Source organism: Geotrypetes seraphini, chromosome 2 (assembly GCF_902459505.1).
Source record: "Geotrypetes seraphini chromosome 2, aGeoSer1.1, whole genome shotgun sequence".
Lineage (NCBI taxonomy): Eukaryota > Metazoa > Chordata > Amphibia > Gymnophiona > Dermophiidae > Geotrypetes > Geotrypetes seraphini.
The window spans coordinates 47,021,484-47,043,938 of record NC_047085.1 but is presented as its reverse complement, the minus strand read 5'-3'; the positions used below and the strand labels follow the sequence as shown (position 1 = coordinate 47,043,938).

The 22,455-nt window shown below is 43.5% G+C and overlaps 1 protein-coding gene across 2 annotated transcripts in view; it reads left to right on the top strand.

Moving 5' to 3' along the window:
• Positions 1-22,455, top strand: part of MAL2 (mal, T cell differentiation protein 2) — a 52,504-nt gene that overhangs the window by 9,926 nt on the left and 20,123 nt on the right. For both annotated transcript variants that reach the window (XM_033933939.1, XM_033933938.1), the window contains exon 2: positions 18,796-18,966. In XM_033933939.1, coding sequence (XP_033789830.1) covers positions 18,796-18,966 — 171 coding nt within the window. The remainder of the gene's footprint in view (positions 1-18,795; positions 18,967-22,455) is intronic.

Here is a 22,455-nt window from a genome sequence, read left to right as displayed (position 1 = left end):
ACGGCCTCTTTTACAAAGCCGCGCTAACGGCTGCCACGCAGAAACAGCCCCCGAAGCCCTTTAAATCTCTATGGGCTTTGGGGCCGTTAGTGCAGCGTAGCCGCTAGTGCGGTTTTGTAAAAGAGGCCGATAATATCATCATTTTCACTTTATTCCATACATTTATTTTAATCACCACAACCTTCAATAATATAAAACACAGTACCTTACAAATAATGATATTTCATTTACTGGCAGCTTACAGGGATGAGACATCCAAACCAGGATCTTCTACCAGCCAAATTGCTGTAAAGAGTAACTTCCTCTGTTTCACCCTATTTCCTCTTTCCTATTTATCCTACCTCAACACCTGATCTTAATTATAACAAATTCCACTCTACCTCTTCACTTAAATCAGGGGTGTCAAAGTCCCTCCTCGAGGGCCGCAATCCAGTTGGGTTTTCAGGATTTCCCCAATGAATATGCATGAAATCTATTTGCATGCACTGCTTTCATTGTATGCTAATAGATCTCATGCATATTCATTGGGGAAATCCTGAAAACCCAACTGGATTGCGGCCCTCGAGGAGGGACTTTGACACCCCTGATTTAAACCATGGGCTTCTACTGTCACCTAGGAATGGATTAATCTTTGCTCAATAAAATCTCTGAAATATTACCTCCCATTGTTAATTGAACTGGAATTTAATACTACAGATTTTAACTCATTAACCTCATGCTTATATTGAACCCAATGAGCCACCAACAGGAGGTCAGGTTTTTTTCTAACTGTGAATTGCTCACTGCTTTATTTTTCTTTTAGTCAGACCCAAATACACCTCCCACAAGGGCATACAATTCAGTAGGGATATCCTGAAAGTTTGAAATCTCTTAGTCTAACTTAAAATGTTCCCTTCATCAGTTTAAGCACAATATGCCCTGTCCTATCCTGTACTCATAGTCTTTCTCCTATTCAAGAGCAGATTTGTAGGCATTTATAGCTAGGTACTTGTTGGGAAAAGAATGAATTTGCTAATGTGGATTATCTGGGAATTGCAATTTCATTAATTTTAGTTTGGCCACTTTTAGAGGCTGATTCTATAAATGGATGTCCCAAATGTAGGCGGCAGGCATCCTACCACCGCCTAGCAGCCAATCAGGATGTACATTTTTAGAAAAAAAAACTCCCCAAGACAGGATGCCTACATTGTAGGCATTTGTTGTAAGTCTAGGGAGATGGGTAGAGACAGCTAAGCTCACCCAAGGCTGGACGTGGTTTTGCCCAAATTTAAGCGGCCCTAGGCTTCTCCCTAGAATCGTGACAAACGCCTGAAAAGTAGGCCAGAAAAATGCTGGCATACTTTTCAGAAGTTGAAAGTAGACATGGCCGGCTGAGCTGATTGCGACAAGGGAATCAGTTGATCTGGCAGGACTCCCCAAAACCACGGCACACACCCCTGAAATCGGCAAGTGATACCCACTCCCTCCTGCTGCTGACACACCCCCATTGTGCATTGGCAGGAGGGATGCCCATTACCTCCTGTCACTGAACCCACCCCCGTGAAGAGTGGCAGGAGGAATGCCCATGCCTTTCTGTCGCCGAACCTCCAACTCCCACCCTGGTACATTTTTGAAGTAAGGCCGGCCAGAGGGGTGCCTACTCCTTCCAACTGGCAGGCCCACCTCTTCTAAAATGGAGGCATTCCCCTTCCTGGTGCATCCTGGGGTGCATCGGTGAGGGGCCTAAGGCCCTGATTGGCCCAGATGCCTAAAGCCCCTCCCTGGCCAGTCGGAGTCTTAGGCTACTCCCAGTGCATCCCAGGATGCACCAGGTAGCAGGCCTAAAGCCCTGATAGGCCCAGGTGCCTTAGGCTTCTCCATGGTGCATCCCGGGATGCACCAGGAAGAATGCCATTTTGGAAAAGGCGGGCCTGCTGGCCAGAGGGAGTAGACATCTCTCCAGCCGGCCTTACTTCAAGAAGGTACGGGTGTGGAGGGTGTTGGAGGTTCAACGGCAGGAGAGAATGGGACATCCTTCCTGCCATTCTTCGCTAGGGAGAGGGGGTTCAGCAGCAAGAAGGAGTGGGCATCTCTCCTGCCAGTTTGGGGGGTGGGTGATTTAGAAGGCAGTTTTCAAAAAGCTTTTGTACTGTGATAAATAGACTTAAGGTTGCCCACCCTGTTTGTAACTAAAAGTATGTTGCCCAAGATGGGTGTACTTTAAATCTACATTTTTATGAAGGTATTTGTTTGGGAGAAGTTAAGTGGGGGTTGCTAATAAAACATTGTTTTGCTTGAAAAAATTATCAATAGAAAAAAATGTTCAAATCTATGCAGTTACTCTTTTCCTTGGATAGTTTTCAAAAGAGAAAACAAACGGGTTGTATCCGTAGAAGTTTCATTGGGTTGTATCCGTAGAAGTTTCGTCAGCCGGAAGCCCGAAGTCATAATGCCGTTGTACAGATCCATGGTGAGACCTCATCTGGAATATTGTGTACAATTCTGGAGGCCACATTACCAAAAAGATGTGCTGAGAGCTGAATCGGTTCAGCGAATGGCCACCAGGATGGTCTTGGGACTCGAGGATCTCCTGTATGAGGAAAGGCTGAGTAAATTGCAGCTATACTCACTCGAGGAGGGGAGACATGATTGAGACGTTCAAATATATCACGGGCCGTATCGAGGTGGAAGATGATATCTTTTTTCTTAAAGAACCCACGGCCACAAGAGGGCATCCGCTGAAAATCAGGGGCGAAAAATTTCATGGCGACACCAGGAAGTATTTATTCACCAAAAGGGTGGTTGATCATTAGAATGATCTTCCACTGCAGGTAATTGAGGCCAGCAGCGTGCCAGATTTTAAGAAAAAATGGGATAGGCATGTGGGATCTCTTGGGGGAAGAAGTTAGGGAGGGGTCATTAGAGTGGGCAGATTTGATGGGACGTAGCCCTTTTCTGCCATCATTTTCTATGATCTTTCCTTTGGAAACTGGTGCACAAACCTGTGACTTTAGCACCCCTTTGCAGAGTTTTAAAAATTATTACCTTCTCCAGTTGTAAACAAGTGAGTTAAAGCCAGATCCTGGTAATGCATGAATTTAAAAAAATGTTTTTAATTTTGAATTAAAAAAAAACAATTGTGAAGACTGACTGCTAGAGTTGCAGGAAGCCTCACAATAGGGCGTATCTAGCAATAGTTCTGTGCTATTGTTCTTTGGAACAAGGTTGTGTTGTAAGTGCAGTATATACAGCACAAACCAGTTAATCAGCCACACCCCAACTCTTTCCTTGTTTAGTGTAGGATTTTACAAGTAGGAACTGAAACTTTATATAAATATGTCCTTTCACATGTCTGCATCCTAATTATAAAATGGTCCCTGCCCATTAAAAAATGTATACCCGGTGAAATGAATCTACACTGTGAACCGAAAAAAAATCCCACAGTAAAATATTTTTTTTGTCGTTTCTTCCACAGAACTCGGCCCATTCTTATGAAATTTAGGGGTCCTTTTATCAAGCCGCGCTAGCGGGGTTAGCCCGTCGGACATTTCATCACATGCTAACCCCCGCGGCCAGCTAAAATAACAAACGCTTGCTCATTGCAGGCGCTAGCGCGGCAGGTGGTTTAACGCACGTTAAACCCCTACCGCAGCTTGATAAAAGGACCCCTTAGTATGTCGTGTCCTGAATGAAGCTGATGTAAAATATTGTACGTATTTCCCACCACAACACTACCTTGTGAAAATGAGATGTTGCTATGAGATACGCACAGAAGCAAACAATAATTTGTAAACAGTCTCTGTTTCAAAATGGTTTTCACTGCAGAAGACCGAATTCTGATAAAGAACTATGTACTGCCAATGCAGGACCGTGTCTACCAGACAGCGATGTCTGACATTGAAGACCTTAAACATTGCCTCATCTCTGTTTGGGCTGAGCTGAAGCGGAGCATCTTTGACAGGTCCATAGATCAGTGGCGGCCAAGGCTGAAGGCGTGCCTTCATGCAAAGGGAGCACACTTCGAACATTTGCTTAATTGAAACTTTCTGATTATACATTTTTCTGCAAGATACACCATAAAACATTATGGTGTGCTTTTGTTCAGTTTACAATTCATTTTCACAAGATAGTGCTGTGGTGCAGTGGGAAATAATTACAACATTGTACATCAACTTCAGGAAATTAAGTACTAAATTTCTTAAGAATCTTCCAAGTTCTATAGAAGAAATGACAAAAAAACATTTTGGTGTGGGTTTTTTTTTTCATTTCACAGTGTATATGCCATAAGGCGTATGAAATTGATCAAGAGTTGAAAGCAGAATGGTTCTAGGGCTTTCCATCTAAAGAAAAGATCTACTGAATTGGTAGACCTTTACCCTCCCAATTCTCTAACCGGCACTCATGTCTGTGGCCGCCTTAAAAGTGACAGCGCCAGTTAGAGAATCGAACCTGATTCATGCAGAGATAGGCGGCTGAAATATAGACCGGAAAACCATGGCCTACATTTCAGCTACCTATCTTTGCCGGGAGATTCTGGAACTAGACCGCAGCTTGCCATCAGCTGAGCCAGCAGGGCTCGCTGAAACTGCAGCTTTGGGGCGTCCTGCCGACCCAGCTGATCAAGGGAAATTCCTTGCCACATTGGCTGTATCCATATACCACCCCCATAAAGTATTCCCCTTTGTGTCCCTGTTTCTATGCTCCCAAACATGCCCACCATCTCCCCTCTTTTTATATATCTCCCGGTGTCCAGCTTCTTGGTTGTTTTGTCCTGCTTTTTTCTACCTTTTTTTTTTTTTGTCTGGTCAAATTTGTTTCATTGCTTTTTAGGCAATAGCAGTGAATGTTGATGGATTTTTAGGCAATAGCAGTGAATGTTAATGGATCTTTCTTTGGTGATCTAATTATGTAAACCGAATTGAGCTCTTATTTTTGGAGATGATTTGGTATATAAGACTAAGAATTAGATTACAATTAAATTAGATTATTCAAATCATGTTGGTCTCGGGATCTGTTTGTCTTCTGTTAACTCACTCATCAGGGTCTCCTGCCCATTTGATGTTTTCTTTTTTCTCTGTGCTCACCATCCACCTTCTATCTCTGTACCTTCCTTTCCACTGCCATATCCAACATCTCTTTCCTACTGTCTACCATTTCTCTTCTTTCTCTCTCTCCCTGCCTTGTGTCTTGGGCAAAACTCTATATTCTCCTCTCATCCAACCCATGTCCAACAATTCTTCATCTCTTTTCTCCTCCCCATGCAACAGTTTTCCATCCCTCCCTTCTATCCCCCTGTGCAGCAGTTTCTCCAACCCTCTCTCCCTCCCATCCCCCCGTGCGATCTGACATACTGTTGGGCTTCCTAAAGCAGCAGCAGTGGTGGCCGGCTGGCTGTTAAAAGGCTGTTCACGGCCTCTGCTTGCAATCCACCTCCACTGTTGCTGCTGGTTTAGGAGGCCCGGAGGTATGTCAGGTCTCACCAGGGGGGGAGGGTTGGTTACTGAATCGGTGAGTTCAAATTTGGGGGAAAATAAAATGATTAGAATCGATTCACCAAAGTGAATTGGTTTGAATTGGGCAGCACTACCGTCTCAATAACAGACAATGGAATTTTCCTCCAGGAACTTATACAAACCTTTTTTAAACCCATCTACATTAACCACTGTTATGAAAAATAATCTGCAAACATGCTGCTCAAACTATATAGCAAACAGCAGATCTGTAGTGTGTTCAGATGGAACTGGAAGTAGTGGTTATTATTAGGGGTAGAGGGGAGCAGAAATAGGGACCAGTTACAGAGATTTTAAGAACCTGTCTCTCAAGATTGCTGATTCTCCCAGCTTGCAGGTAGTGATGGTTGTAAAGGAAACATAGGATTGTTGCCAATACCAATTTTTTTTGTGACACACCTTCCTTCTCTTGGGAACATACTGGCTGAGAATCACTTAGAAGAGGTTTTTTTTCTTTACAGATTTCAACAGAGACCCAGAGTTTTCTAGTTTAACCCATGTCCTAGGGACAAGGGATGAAAATCCATTATTGCCTACTATGATTGTGAATGTTATACTGGTGGAGCTACCTAGAGATTAGATTCTCAAATCATTATTCATAGTATTAATATAGTGGCGCTTGAAAAGGTTCAAAGAAGAGCAACCAAGATGATAAAGGGGATGGAACTCCTCTTGTATGAGGAAAGACTAAAATGGTTGGGGCTCTTCAGCTTGGAAAAGAGACGGCTGAGGGGAGATAGGATTGAAGTCTACAAAATCCTGAGTGGAGTAGAACAAGTGGACCGATTTTTCACTCCGTCAAAAATTGCAAAGACTAGGGGACACTATGAAGTTACAGGGAAATACTTTTAAAACCAGAAGGATGAAATCAATTTTCACTCGGAGAATAGTTGAGCTCTAGAATGCATTGCCAGAGGTTGTGGTAAGAGCAGATAGCGTAGCTGTTTTTAAGAAAGGTTTGGACAATTTCCCAGAGGAAAAGTCTGTAGTCTGTTATTGAGAAAGACATGGGGAAAGCCACTGCTTGCCCTGGATCAGTAGCATGGAATATTGCTACCTTCTTGGGTTTTGGTCAGGTACTAGTGACCTGGATTGGCCACCATGAGAACCTGCTACTGGGCTTAATGGACCATTGGTCTGACCCAGCAAGGCTATTCTTATGTTCTTATACATTATAATTTTTTATTGTAAGACAAATATATATTGTGATGTGGCTAAAATTACTCTGAAGAAGCTGTCGGTTGGTTAATAGAACCTCTTGTTTTGTAATTGGTTGGGCACTTTTTTGGTTACGCTTTCCCTAGCAGTGTAAAATATGCCTGTTAAATGTTTTCTATGACTTGCTGAGTAACAAGGAAGTTCTTAAGCCTTTGGATATTTCCTTGCCATCATAGACTTATTTGCTGAACTGGTACAGAGAGCTATTTCCTGTTTTCCTTTTTATAGTAATACCGTTTTTCCCCATATATGGGCTTTGGCCTATACATGGGTTTTACAAACCTGCCTATGGGGCGCGGCTTACTTAAATGGGGCGGGCTATCTAAAACTTAAAAATCATCTCCCCCCCCTTACCTTTTTTAAATCCCCCTGGAATACGTCCCTCGCTGCTGGCCGCCTCCTCGAATCTCATGGCAAGCGGTGCAGGGCAGTTGCAATCTTTTCGGCATCCAGCCTGGCCCTGCACCACTTGCTGAATGGCTGCCGTGAGTTCTGGCAAGCGGTGCGGGGCCAGGCTGGATGCCGAAAAGATCGCAACTTCCCTGCACCACTTGCCGCGAGATTCAAGGAGGCAGCCAGCAGCAGGTAATGTAGCAGTAAGATAAGCTAATATAATAGGACAACTTATCTATTGGTTTTAAAACATGGAAAGACGTTTGCTGCGGCCTATACATGGGGCGGCCTATACGTGGGGAAATATGGTATACTGTTTCCTGATAGTTATCTTTTATGTGGTGGTATGATTTCTAAGTTGGGAGTACTTTTTATCTTAGGAATTTTTATTATTTTTGTATTGGTAAATTTGGGGCTGCTTTGCGAGTCTCTCTGTACAAGACTTTTTGTGGATGTATTTTCAAAATAATAAAAATAAATGGGGAAAAACAACGAGGAGATTAGCGAGCACCAAAGCAAGTATAGATCAAATAGAAAAGAGGACCTAAAACCAAATCTTAAGTTTCACTGACAGAATCACAGTAAAGGAAAACCAAAAAAACTCACTGAAAATATAATGGGAGAGGTCAGGAAAAAAAAAATAAAACATGAAAGTCCTGCAATGCAATTACAGTGTGTCAAAGAGTAAAAGGTGATAAACAGTGGCAAAAGCAGTGAATGAGCATAAAACAAAGGCCTTTCAATGCTGGTTTTTAGGAAGTCATTACAGATTTTGGTGAGGGAGTGATGTTGAAGGACGCACAGGATCGTAAGCTGGATGCGGTCCTTAAAAGGCAGTTTGATGCGCTGGCTTTGGGTATCGAAGCTGCAGCAGCCACATCCTTCATGGCGTGGGCCTGTCATACCAGATTACGAACTAGCTCCTCAGAGCTTGTGGATTCCTGTCCCCACATGTTTAAGGAAGGGAATGGATTATGTGGCCGATGCTCTTTATGACAGAGTCCTGAGTAAAGTTTCGGCTTACTCCATTTCTGCCCTCTGGATGCTCTAGATCAGACAACAGGTGGGCGACTCAGCTTCCAAGGCCAATTCTCAGCAGGTTGCCCTTCAAGGGGCAGATGCTGTTTGACAAGAGACTAGATGACCTCATGGCCATCGCCATCCCAAATCCCTTCCAGACAACAGAAGCCGTCGTTCTGCTGGAGGCCGGAAGAGGCACTTTTTTTGCCTCTAGGACAGTGTATCACAAACTGTGTGATATGACGAGATTCCAGGTATGCCACAAAAGAGATGAGTCGGTCACTGCTGGCACTGGCGCCTCTCCTCCTCTCTGCCCCTCCCACCCTGGCGATTGAGGGATTTCCAAAACCCAGCAGTTTGTCTGGGTTTTGGAAAGCCCCCGAGTTCAGCACTGTATCTACAGGTCCTCTGAGCATGTCAACATCAACATGATGATATCACGCACGTGTGTGTGATGTCACTAGTTTATGTCCACGCATGCTTGGAGGCCCTGTAGCCACGGCAGAAAAGGTTTACGAGACACTGCTCTAGGAAATCCCATCAATTTTCCTCTGGTTACTCATCTCAGAGGCCCTTTTAGGGGTCTAGACAAAGATTTGGCAGTTATAGGCATCAACAGCCCACAGGCTCTCATGGTGGTGGCTTGGCCTCCCAAGAAGCAACAGTGATGCCAGGGCAACAACCGCCGCTTCTCGGCTGTCGGCTTTTTGGAAGGAATGGGAGCAGATTTCATCCAACTGTTGGGTTCTGGACATTTTTCGAGAGGGGCACATGATCGAGTTTTCTCGATCCTCTCCTGATCTGTTCCTCAACTCCCTGGCTGGATGACCATAGAAGACGGTCAGAGTCCGAGCGGCAATGCAACGACTTTTAGACATTCATACCGTAGAACTCATGACTCCTATTACAGTCCTGTCCTGATTTGAGAGTAGTGAATATTGAGGCCCTTCATATATATATTTATATATAATTTTATGATCGGTGCAATTTTGCACTTCAGCCTTCCCAGTGGCAATAATATTATATAGACAGTATTTTTCTTTAGTTACCTATTTTGATATTCTTTCTTTTGGGCTACACAAAAATCCTATATATGACATCCTAAGTAGAGAGTTGCACAGGAACGGGGACAACGAGGATCCTGCAGGTTCCCCCGTCGGGTTGCGGGGATCCCATGGGGATGCCCCCTAGGTTCGTGGGGATCCCAAGGGGATGCCCCCTAGGGTCGCGGGGATCACGTGGGGTTCAATACAACTCGAGCTGCGAGGCTCGTCTTCTTTTCCTACCTGCCCTGCCGCAGCACACATAGCCATCCGGAAGTCTTCCCCGATGTCAGCGCTGACGTCGGAGGGAGGGCTTACGCAAAGCCCACCCTCCAACATCAGCGCTGACATCGGGGAAGACTTCTGGTCAGCTATGTGTGCTGCAGCAGGGCAGGCAGGAAATAGAAGACGAGCTTCGCGGCTCGAGCTCCATTTGGATGAGAAAGTTGGTAATTTGTTGGCAGATGAGGACTGGACACGAACGTGGGAGGCAAATGCAGGACAGAAGGAGGTTGAATTTGGGAGGCAAACGCAGAACACAAAAGAGGGGGAGGGAATGTGTTTTTGGACACAAGGCATGAACTTAGGAGAGGATGGAGGAAGGGAGGGAAAGTGGTGGGGGAGGGAATGCATTTTTGGACACAGAAGGCATGAACTTGGGAGAGAGGAAGGGAGGGAAAGAGATGCTGAGGTGGGGGAGAGAATGCATTTTTGGACACAGAAGGCATGAACTTGGGAGTGAGGAAGGGAGGGAAAGAGATGCTGAGGTGGGGGAGGTAATGCGTTTTTGGACACAGAAGGCATGGACTTGAGAGAGAGGAAGGGAGGGAAAGAGATGCTGAGGTGGGGGAGGGAATGCGTTTTTGGACACAGAAGGCATGGACTTGGGAGAGAGGAAGGGAGGGAAAGAGATGGTTGTGTACACGGGGAATGGAAGAAAGGAGAATTTTTGGTCAGGGCTGTGGAGTCTGAGTCGGAGGAAATTTCGGGTACCTGGAGTCGGAGTCAGAAGTACAAAAAACTGAGGAGGAGGAGTCGGAACATTTATCTACCGACTCCATTTTTGAACTTGGCATACCAATCACGAGTGATTCTTTCAGCTATAGCACCCACTATATACACAGCACAAATGTTGCGAGCAGCTTCTGCGGCCTTAGAACCTTGATTAAAAGCAAAAAGAAGGTGGTGTCGAAAATGCTCATTTCTCTTAACTTGACATTCCATTTTAACGATCTGAAAATTAACCAGTGCTGTGGAGTCGGAGTTGGAGTCGGAAGAAATTTCGGGTACCTGGAGTTGGAGTCGGAGTCTGAAGTACAAAAAACTGAGGAATCGGAACATTTATCTACCGACTCTACAGCCCTGTTTTTGGTCATAGGGAGGGAGTGAGGTACAGATGAGAGGGAGAAATATTGTGGTGGAACGGACAGATTGAAATGGATGCAAGAGGGAGGAATGCTGGACATAGTGGTGAAGGGAATAGAGGGAGAGATGTAGCATGGTGCTGGAGAGGGATGATAGAAGGAGAAATGTTGGGCATAGGACTGGTGGACAGGGGCAAAAGATGAGAAAGGGATAAATGCTGGACCATGGTAGGAGGAACTAATGGACAGCAACAGAAGAATTTACAGAAGATGGGAAAGCGGAGAAAAGAAACTGGGACCAACTTTATGGAAAAATAAGTCTCCAGACAACAAAGGTAAAAAATGGAATTTATTGACTAAAATATGTTAGCTTTGGGAAATGTATATAGCAGATGTCTTTGTATTGTGTTCAAAAGAAAAGGAAATGCATTTCTGGTTTTATTTCATAGTAACATAGTAGATGACATAAGAAGTTGCCCCCGCTGAGTCAGACCAGAGGTCCATCTTGCTCAGCGGTCCACTCCTGCGGCGGCCCATCAGGCCTAGTGCCTGAACAGTGGTCCCTGATTAATTTTGTAACTTACCTCTAATCCCATCCCTATAATCTACCTTTACTCTTATCTGTACCCCTCAATCCCTTTGTCTTCCAAGTACCTATCCAAAGCTTCTTTGAACCCCTGTAGCGTGCTCCTGTTTATCACATCCTCTGGTAGCGCGTTCCATGTATCCACCACTCTCTGTGTGAAAAAGAACTTCCTGGCGTTTGTTCTAAACCTCTCCCCTTTCAATTTCTCTGAGTGCCCCCTTGTACTTATTGATCCCCTTAATTTGAAAAATCTGTCCCTGTCTATTTTTTCTATGTACTTCATGATCTTGAAGGCTTCTATCATGTCTCCTCTAAGTCTCCGCTTTTCCAGGGAGAAAAGCCCTAGCTTTTTCAGTCTGTCAGTATATGAGAGGTCCTCCATGCCCTTTATTAGCTTAGTTGCTCTTCTCTGGACCCTCTCAAGTACCTCCATGTCCTTCTTGAGGTACGGCGACCAGAACTGAACACAGTACTCCAGGTGCGGGCGCACCATAGCACGATAAAGACCCGAATGGTCCATCCAGTCTACCCAACCTGATTCAATTTAAATTTTTTAATTTTTTCTTCTTAGCTATTTCTAGGCAAGAATCCAAAGCTTTACCCTGTACTGTGCTTGGGTTCCAACTGCCGAAATCTCTGTTAAGACTTACTCCAGCCCATCTACACCTTCCCAGCCATTGAATCCCTCCCCAGCCCATCCTCCACCAAACGGCCATATACAGACACAGACCGTGCAAGTCTGCCCAGTACTGGCCTTAGTTCAATATTTAATATTATTTTCTGATTCTAAATCATCTGTGTTCATCCCATGCTTCTTTGAACTCAGTCACAGTTTTACTCTCCACCACCTCTCTCGGGAGCGCATTCCAGGCATCCACTACCCTCTCCGGATAGTAAAGTAGAATTTTCTAACATTGCCCCTGAATCTACCACCCCTCAACCTCACATTATGTCCTCTGGTTTTACCATTTTCCTTTCTCTGGAAAAGATTTTGTTCTACGTTAATACTCTTCAAGTCTGAATCATATCTCCCCTGTCTCTCCTTTCCTCTAGGGTATACATATTCAGGGCTTCCAGTCTCTCCTCATACGTCTTCTGGCGCAAGCCTCCTACCATTTTCATCGCCCTCTTCTGGACCGCCTCAAGTCTTCTTACATCCTTCGTCAGATACAGTCTCCAAAACTGAACACAATACTCCAAGTGGGGCCTTACCAATGACCTGTACAGGGGCATCAACACCTTCTTCCTTCTACTGACTACGCCTCTCTTTATACAGCCCAGCATCCTTCTGGCAACAGCCACTGCCTTGTCACACTGTTTTTTCGCCTTTAGATCTTCGGACACTATCACCCCAAGGTCCCTCTCCCTGTCCGTGCATATCAGCTTCTCTCCTCCCAGCATATATAGTTCCTTCCTATTATTAATCCCCAAATGCATTACTCTGCATTTCTTTGCATTGAATTTTAGTTGCCAGGCATTAGACCATTCCTCTAACTTTTGCAGATCCTTTTTCCATATTTTCCACTCTGTTACAAATCTTGGTATCATCTGCAAAAAGGCACACTTTTCCTTCTAACCCTTCAGCAATGTCACTCACAAACATATTGAACAGGATTGGCCCCAGCACCGAACCCTGAGGGACTCCACTACTCACCTTTTCTTGCGACTTCCATTAACCACCACCCTCTGGCGTCTGTCCGACAGCCAGTTTCTGACCCAGTTCACCACTTTGGGTCCTAACTTCAGCCCTTCAAGTTTGTTCAACAGCCTCCTATGAGGAACTGTATCAAAGGCTTTGCTGAAATCCAAGTAAATTACATCTAGCATATGTCCTCGATCCAGGTGTCTGGTCACCCAATCAAAAAATTTAATCAGATTCGTTTGGCACGATTTACCTTTTGTAAAGCCATGTTGCCTCGGTTTCTGTAACCCATTAGATTCAAGGAAGTACACTATCCTTTCTTTCAGCAAAACTTCCATTATTTTACCAACAACTGAAGTGAGGCTCACCGGCCTGTAGTTTCCTGCTTCATCCCTGTGACCACTTATTTCTACAGTGTTGAAGTACTTGCTGACCCTTGCTGTGACTGATGGGGATCCCCAAGCTCCGCCAGCAGAGGACCTCCTCTAGACACGGCCAGAACTCCCCTCCACCAAGCACAGCAGTTGCTGGCAACATCCATGAGCCACTGAGGTGCCAACTTCTGTGACTCAGGGACGCTACTGCTATCCTGCCAAGCTTGACAAAAGGGACCCTAAGCTTGGCAAAAGGGAACCTCAGCTGACAGCTTGGGGGTTCTCATCAGCTGAGTATTTATATTTTATATTTACATTAGAGGCTCTGGTAGAAACCCATTTACAAAGTATGTATTCTTCCCAATTAATATTTCCAAATTAATAAAATCTCTTTGCTTATTTGTAAATGGGTCTCTACCAGAGCCTTTAATTCAGTAGCATAAATAAATGAAATAACTATTTCTGAAGTTTATAGGGACGGGCGGGGACAGAAGGGATTCCCCACGGGGATGGGTGGGGACGAAGGGATTCCTCATGGGAACGGGTGGGATTTTGGCAGGATTCTGTCCCCGCGCAACTCTCTAATCCTAAATTGCATGTGCAAATCAATTATTTACACCAATCGGTGCTAATAATTGGCAATTAATGCCTACTAATTGGCACTAATTAAAAGTTATACAACTTTGTAGGCGCATTCTATAAAGTAGTGTGCATCACTTGTAGCGCATGACTCTTAAAGGGGGGACGAGCATGGACAGATCATGAGCATTTTTAAAAGTTAGGCACGTTGTTGTAGAATGCACCCGGTTCGTACATTTCCCGGAAAATAAGACCTACCCCAAAAATAAGCCCTAGCATGATTTTCGGGGTAGGTCTTAATATAAGCCCCCCCAAAATAAGCCCTAGTCAGCATCAGCATCAGCAGCGTTCCTCCCCCCTCCCCCCCCCCCCCCCCCCCCCCCCCCCCCTGTGGCAACCCATCTCTCCCTCCGATCGTGAGACAGAAAGAAATGTACCTTATAACAAACCGGCAGCAAGCTAGACAGGCTCCTTTGCGGCCTGGGCCGTTCTTCTGTCGCAGCACTGATTTGCATATTTTATGATTTTACTTCAATAAAGACTTCAGTCCCTACGCTGGTTGTGACATCTCCAGTGCCTCTTCTTGCCATTGTTCTAGAGCAGTGTTTTTCAACCGCTGTTCCGCGGCACACTAGTGTGCCGCGAGATGTTGCCTGGTGTGCCGCAGGGCCGCCAGGCCCAGAGCTGACAGGGGGCCCGAGGCAGGGGCGCCAGAAGCTCGCCAAGGCAAAGTGAGTCGATCACCCAGGACTCACTTTGTCTTGGCGATCTAATCTATCGAGCCGATAAGTCTTCTTCTTTCTATACTTTTGTTACATCCCAGCTCCTCCCTCAGTATCCCCTGAGGGATAAAGGGATCATGGGATACTGAGGGAGGAGCTGGGATGTAACAAAAGTATAGAAAGTTTGTCAGGTAATGAGTATAAACCAACCAGGTCGTGCATGTGCAGGACCGGAGGGCTGGGACTTCGATGGGAAGGCAGGACCAAATTGGGAGGCCAAGGTGGCAGGGGAGCCCCTTCAGATGATTCAGACAGGTCGTGATCTGTTTGGGCCGCCGCGGGAGCGGACTGCTGGGCAGGATGGACCTATGGTCTGACCCGGCAGAGGCACTGCTTATGTTCTTATGTTCTCCCCGACGTCAATTCTGCAGTCTGAGAGGAAGTTCGGGCCAGCCAATCGCTGCCTGGCTGGGCAGAACTTCCTCTCCGATTGCAGAATTGATGTCAGGGAGAGCATGCGTTTGCGTCGGCTTTGGGGCCTGTTATCCATTGGTGGGTCCTGTTCCCTGATGGCAGCGGCAGTGGCAGTGGCTTGGGGAACGGCAGGGAGAAAGAAAGAAAGGGGGCAGGCAGGGAAACAGAAGGAAAGAAGAGAAACAGAAAAAAAGAAAGAAAGAAAGAAAGGTCAGGGAGAGAGGAAGAAAAAGTTGGGGGAGGGAATGAGGTGTGGAGGAGAGAAAGCATACAGGCTGATAGAAGGGAAGAAAGATTGGATGCACAGTCAGAAGAAGAAAGTGCAACCAGAAATCACCAGACAAGGTAGGAAAAATGATTTTATTTTAAATTTAGCAAAGTGGAGGCAGTAATACCACAGTTTTCAAAGGAATTTGCCCAAATAACTTAATAGTTAACTGGGTAAATTCCCAGAGATGAAAACTTCCCTTCACTTACTATGCACAGTTCTGAATTTATATCTGCTGTCTATATTTTACAATATGGTCCCTTTTTACTAAACCGCAATAGTGGTTTTTAGCGCAGGGAGCCTATGAGCGTCAAGAGCAGCGCTGGGCATTCAGCGCAGCTCCCTGCGCTAAAAACTGCTATTGTGGTTTAATAAAAAGGATGGAGGGTATATTTGTCTATTTTTGTATGCTATAAAAACCAAATACAGAGAGAGACTGAGAGCTGTTGACGAAGAGCTACATGTGTGTCTTTCTTCGATTCCAGCCAGAATATCAGCTTTGTGTTCAGCCAAACAGGCCCAGGTTTCGCACTGAATAAAGTATTTTATAATTTTTATAATTTTTATTTCGTAATAAAGTAATTATAAAATACTTTCTTTGTGTTTATTTGATTCCTATTCAAGAGAATTACTTTATATATAGTCAATATAGGCAGAGAGTTAAATTTTTTAACATTTTCTAATGGTGGTGTGCCTCGTGATTTTTTTCATGAAACAAGTGTGCCTTTGCCCAAAAAAGGTTGAAAAACACTGTTCTAGAGCAATGGTCTCAAACTCAAACCCTTTGCAGGGCCACATTTTGGATTTGTAGGTACTTGTAGGGCCTCAGAAAAATATAGTTAATGTCTTATTAAAGAAATGACAATTTTGCATGAGGTAAAACTCTTTATAGTTTATAAATCTTTCCTTTTAGCTAAGTCTTAATAATAATATTGTAATTTATAGCTAAAGAGACATATGATCAAGAAACTGTTTTATTTTACTTTTGTGATTATGATAAACATACCGAGGGCTTCAAAATAGTACCTAGCAGGCCACAAGTTTGAAACCACTGTCAGCATTTCAAGGCCTTGTTTCTTCTTTTTTTGGTTCTAAAATATGTAACACACAAAAAAACCTAAAAAAGGCTAAATCATAAGTAGAAAGGGATTCTAATCAGAGCTCAAGGAGAGTGTTTTTGAAAGGGTCTCAAGTGCTCACGGCTAAGAGCTCGATATATCTTACAAGCTAATAACTTTCGGGTGAGCTATCATCGATCTTTTATTCACTACTCCAATTTATGCTCTGTAGTATCAGAAACCCTCTATAGATAGTTTTAATATTCAGAAAAAATTATTATATTTATTTAAATGTAATACTTCTATGAAATTCTAAAATAGAACTGTCGGAATTGAACTTCACTTAGCTATAATAGCAAAATATCAAAGTGACCTGTCGGAGTTAATAACTTCCATATAAAGGTCTTAAATTACTTAGCTTCAATAGCAAGATGTCATAGTGGCTACGGAAGATCTCCGTTTCGCTCTTGTTAACTCAAACAGAGCTTCATCAGGAAAAAAGCCGACATTCACACTTTATAACCATCTTGTTAGAGACCATGCTTTGCCCATTCAAAATTAAAGTTTTTCTTATGACGTCTAGAGCAGAAAGTCCCAAGAATTGGTTTTCTATACACAGAAGAGCACGTCAGATCTCCTCACCCCGACTCTGATATAACAGACTATCATATCAGAGTCGGGGTGAGGAGATCTGACGTGCTCTTCTGTGTATAGAAAACCAATTCTTGGGACTTTCTGCTCTAGACGTCATAAGAAAATCTTTAATTTTGAATGGGCAAAGCATGGTCTCTAACAAGATGGTTATAAAGTGTGAATGTCGGCTTTTTTCCTGATGAAGCTCTGTTTGAGTTAACAAGAGCGAAACGGAGATCTTCCGTAGCCACTATGACATCTTGCTATTGAAGCTAAGTAATTTAAGACCTTTATATGGAAGTTATTAACTCCGACAGGTCACTTTGATATTTTGCTATTATAGCTAAGTGAAGTTCAATTCCGACAGTTCTATTTTAGAATTTCATAGAAGTATTACATTTAAATAAATATAATAATTTTTTCTGAATATTAAAACTATCTATAGAGGGTTTCTGATACTACAGAGCATAAATTGGAGTAGTGAATAAAAGATCGATGATAGCTCACCCGAAAGTTATTAGCTTGTAAGATATATCGAGCTCTTAGCCGTGAGCACTTGAGACCCTTTCAAAAACACTCTCCTTGAGCTCTGATTAGAATCCCTTTCTACTTATGATTTAGCCTTTTTTAGGTTTTTTTGTGTGTTTCACAATTTTTTGAGGATATTCTAAAATATGTAAACCACACAGAAAAAGCTGTATATCAAATCATATCCCCTTTAACCCTTTACATTACATTACATTAGGGACTTCTATTCCGCCTATACCTTGCAGTTCAAGGCAGATTACAAAAGAGCTAACTGGACATTTCCAGTGAAGTTACAACAGTTTTGGGTTTTGTTTTGTTGTTTTTTTTTGGTTACAAGGGAGGAGAGGTACCTGGATTAATTCCGGAAGAACTTGCAAATTGGATATTAAATTGACTGTACGTTACTGTGTGATATAACAAATAGATTACAGTTAGAGTACAAATAAGATTACGTTACATTTCAGGGATCTGAATACTTGGTTGGTGTTTTGGGGAGGAAGAGATTATTTAAGTGGAGATTTTGGGGAGAATTTATCTAGGAGGAGGGGGAAGGGTTGGGTTAAGATATCTGGATAAATTTTTTGAAAAGTAGAGTTTTGATTTCTTTTCTAAAAGTTTTGAAGTCGCCCGTTGCCGTCAACAGGTTGGACACAGATGGAGTGGTTAAGTTTTGCTACTTGCGTCGCCAGAAGGTTATCAAACATCTTTTTGCGCTGAGTGCCCTTGAGTGGAGGGAAGGCAAAAGGGTTCAGTGTTCTTCTTTGTCTTGAGGTGAGGATCTGGTTTAGGTGGTTGTTTAGATGGGGGGGCGGAGCCGTTTAATGCTTTGAATAATAGACAGTAGAATTTGAATTGAATTCGTGCTTGCATAGGTAGCCAGTGAGAGTCTAGGAAGGCAGTTGTAATATGATCATATTTTCTCAGGGAGTAGATCAGTCTGAGGGCAGTGTTTTGTATAGTCTGAAGTTGTTTTATCATGTTGGTAGGACAAGGTAGATAGAGGGAATTGCACTAGTTCAGTAGACCTAAGAATAGGGATTGGACAATTAGCCTGAATGTTGGAAATACTTTCTCCATTTATGAGCACTAAATCCAGAGTTGCCCCTTCCCTCATGGGTTCTGTCACCATTCGACTGACCAAAGCACTTTGACAGGCAACCATGATCTCTCTGCTTTCAGATTCTGTCAATGAGATGTTCCAATCCACATCCGGCAAGTTGAAATTTCTCAGCAGCAGCACTACCCTAGGCAACTGCCTAAGGCTGTCTAATGTTTGGGCTGGCCCTGAGGGTTACAACTTATGCCAAATTAGCAAATAGTAATAACCTACGAATGTTAGACGATATTAATGATATGCCTTAACACTGCAGTTTGTTAATGCATGTTTGTTTTTTGATTCCACAGATATTTGGAGGACTGGTATGGATTTTGGTAGCAGCTTCAAATGTTCCTGTTCCAGTGATGCAAGGATGGGTGATGTTTGTTTCAGTGACTGCTTTTGTGTGCAGTCTCCTCTATTTGAGTATTTTCCTCTTTGGCATCGCAAACAGAATCAACGCCAACTGGAATTTCATAGTAAGGATCATATTTCTTGTTTTCAAAGACCTTGCTCTAATTGGAATGGAGTGGAATTGTGTAAACGGGTAAAAATTGTCATAGTTTTCCATAGCAAAAACTCTTTCACGTTTAGTAAATTATAGTTTGTGGCTTTTGAACAAATAAGAATAGCTATACTGGGTCAGACTAATGATCTATTTACTCCAGTATCCTGTTTCCAACAGTGGCCAATGTAGGTCACAAGTACCTTGCAGAAACTCAAATATAGTAATATCAACATTTTATGATACTGATCCCAGAGCAAGCAGTGACTTCTCTCATGTTTGTCTCAATAAAAAAAAACTATGGACTTTTCCTCCAGGAACTTGTCCAAACCTTTCTTAAACCCAGCTATGCTAACCTCTGTTACGAGACAACATCCTCTGGCAACGAGTTCCAAAGCTTAACTATTTTTTTAAGGTATTTCCATGAAACTTCGTTGAGTATCCCCTAGTCTTTGTAATTTTTGAATGAGTGAAAATCATATCCCTCCTCAGCTGTCTCTTTTCCAAGCTAAATAGCGCTAACCTCTTTTAGATTTTCCTAATACAAGAGGAATTACTCCCCTTTAGCATTGTGGTTGCTTTTCTTTGAACCTTTTCCAATTCTGCTACAGTATATCTTTTTTGAGATATGGCCACCAGAATTGCATGCAGTATTCAAGATGAGGTTGCACCATGGAGCGATTTAGAGGTATTATAATAGTATTATAATATTTTCAATCTTATTTATCTTCACTTTCCTAATAATTCCTAAGATTCTGTTTGCTTTTTTGGCCACAGAAGATTTCAGTGTATTGTCCACGATGGCACCTAGATATTTTTCTTGGGTGCTGACACCTAAGGTAGACCCTAGATTGCAGTAACAGTGATTTTGGATTATTTTTCATGCTACTCGGACCCAATCAGGTTCATTAGATGCCCTATTAAATCTGGACAGTAGAGAATAATATGAGTAAGAAATACCAGAAGAGGTTAACAAAGGACATAACTAGTTGGCCATGAGGAAGAAATTTGATTTAAGTGTTTGAACCATAAATATTTCTACTAATTGAATGTAATTATTTTGCAAATAGTTTTCAGGCTTCCACAGGTTAAAGGGATTTTAAAGTTCTTAGGAAAAGATCTACAGCAAATGAATTATTAGGGGGGAGAAATACTGGCACCTGCAGGGAGGTGAATGTGCAATAACAGGCAGCCCCTACCATTGAGTGGCTCTGGGCATTTTACTGGGCTTGCTCAATCGCAGCTATGTCCATACTCTCAGGAAGTGCAGATGGGAGAGATAAGGGAGCAGATGCAGGAAGGAAATGAGGATGAGAAAAAGAAGGGAGCAGACGCTGGATGGAAGTGGACAGAGAGAGGAGAAGATACTGGATGGAAGGGGTAGAGAAAGAGGGGATAAATAATAGGAAGGCACATGATGGGGGGGGAAAAGGACTGAGTTAGTGAAATGCTGGAGGGGGGTGAGGGAAAGAGGTGGCAAGCTGTAGGTAGACAGTGAAAAGGGAAATTGATAACAGGGTAGTAAGAACGTAATCTAGACACATGCAGAAAATAAATTGAAAGGGAAAATGAGAGAAAAAAGATAAAGGGATTGCAGAGGAGAGGTGTGGGAGAGGGAAGGAAAGGAGAGATGCCAGACCAATGGGGATGAAGGGAGAGATGAAAGGGGAGACATACAATTTCTGGAAGGGGCATCGAAGGAGAGAAGATGCCATATAGGAAACATGTGTCACTGTTTTTGTGGTGTTGCATTGTATGCAGAGTCCAACTTCTTGGAATTTAACCTTTGTCTATGTATTTCTATTTTATCCCCCCTTTTACAAAACTGTGGAGTGGTTTTTAGCGCCAGCCGTGGTGATAGCAGCTCTGATGCTCAGAATTCTATGAGCGTCTGAGCTGTTACCACTGTGGCTAAAAACCGCACTACAGTTTTGTAAAAGGGGGGAGGGGTTAGTTTGTGATTACATATTCCTTACTAGGCGAAGGTGTCTTCTGTGTTCGAAAGACATGGTTTTCTGTTAGGATTCACTGTGCAGGATTGATCTGTACCAGTCTGGCTTGTTTAGTTTTACAATGGGTGCATTGAGGTTGTACTGCTCACTGCAGTATGTAAGATGCTGTGTTTTCCTAGGTACAGTGGTACCTTGGATTATGAGCATAATCCGTTCCAGGAGCATGCTCGTAATCCAAAATGCTCGTTTATCAAAGCGAGTTTCCCCATAGGAAATAATGGAAACTCGCTTTGATACGTTGCTCCCCCTCCCCCCCACGAGAACCGGCATTGCTTCCCCTGAACGCCACCCATGCGATCCGGCACCCTCCTCCCCCCCCCCCCCCCCCCCCCGTGATCCGGCACCCCGCCACCGTGATTGGGCACCCCTCCGCTGCGTTCGGACACCCCCCCAGCCGCTATTGGGCACCCCCCGCCGCTTCTTACCATTATCTGGGCCTGGGCACTGGCACCGGCATGTCATGTGTGTTGGTGCCGGTGCCTGAAGATCTGCCTCCTCTTCTTGCTGGGCCTTGAGCATTGAGCATCTGCGCATGCTCAAGGCCTGCGAGTTCACGTCGGAGAGAACGTGCCGGATCGCGGGGGGGGGAGGGTGCTCGTCTTGCAAAACACTCGCAAACCGGTGCACTCGTAAACCGAGGTACCACTGTACACTCTTGTGTGACGTTTGGATTGTTACTAAAAATCATTTTTTCCATACAGATGGGGGGGGGGGTCAAAAAATGATGGGCCGTGGGTGTCACATATGCTAGGTACGCCACTGGTATCTAACAAGTGAAAATGCTAGCTTTCAGTGCAACCAAGCAGGTACTTTTCCATCTTAAAAAGCATAGACAAAAATATATAAGAAAGATAATAGTTTCTGTCAGGATAGCTTCCTAACAAATTATTTTTAGCAAAATACATTGCCATCTGGCAATCTGGGAAGGGAGATTGTGTGGAGGAGGACCTGGCACTATTTAAAAAAAAAAAAATCCACTCGTATAACCTTTTAAAAATGTTAATTTTTGCATCTACCATATGATCAGTGCAAAACTTTTCTACCTATTAATAAAGAGGCCCTTTAAGTCATTAAACTTGTCTATTTTCTCTCCCCTGCCCCCATCTCTTTTATGTGATTGATTGATTATTTTGATCTTGGGTACTGTATGGTCCTCTTCAGGGGTTTGTTTGTTTGGGGGAGTGTTATGTTCTCTATATCTTTACTTCAACCCAAAGTGATTCTGAATTTTTACTCCATCTTCTGTTATTTTACACCTTTTATTTTGATTTGGTTAATTACTACTTTTTCCTTTCCCCCAGTTCTTCCATATGTACATAGGGCACCCAGCAAATCAGCCTGTGCCCCACCTACTGCAACTTTCTCATTGCTCTTCCTTAATGCTAGCTCTTTGGGCATATTCAAAATAAAATGGATAAAATCAGCATTTAAATGGTAGTGCTATGATTAGA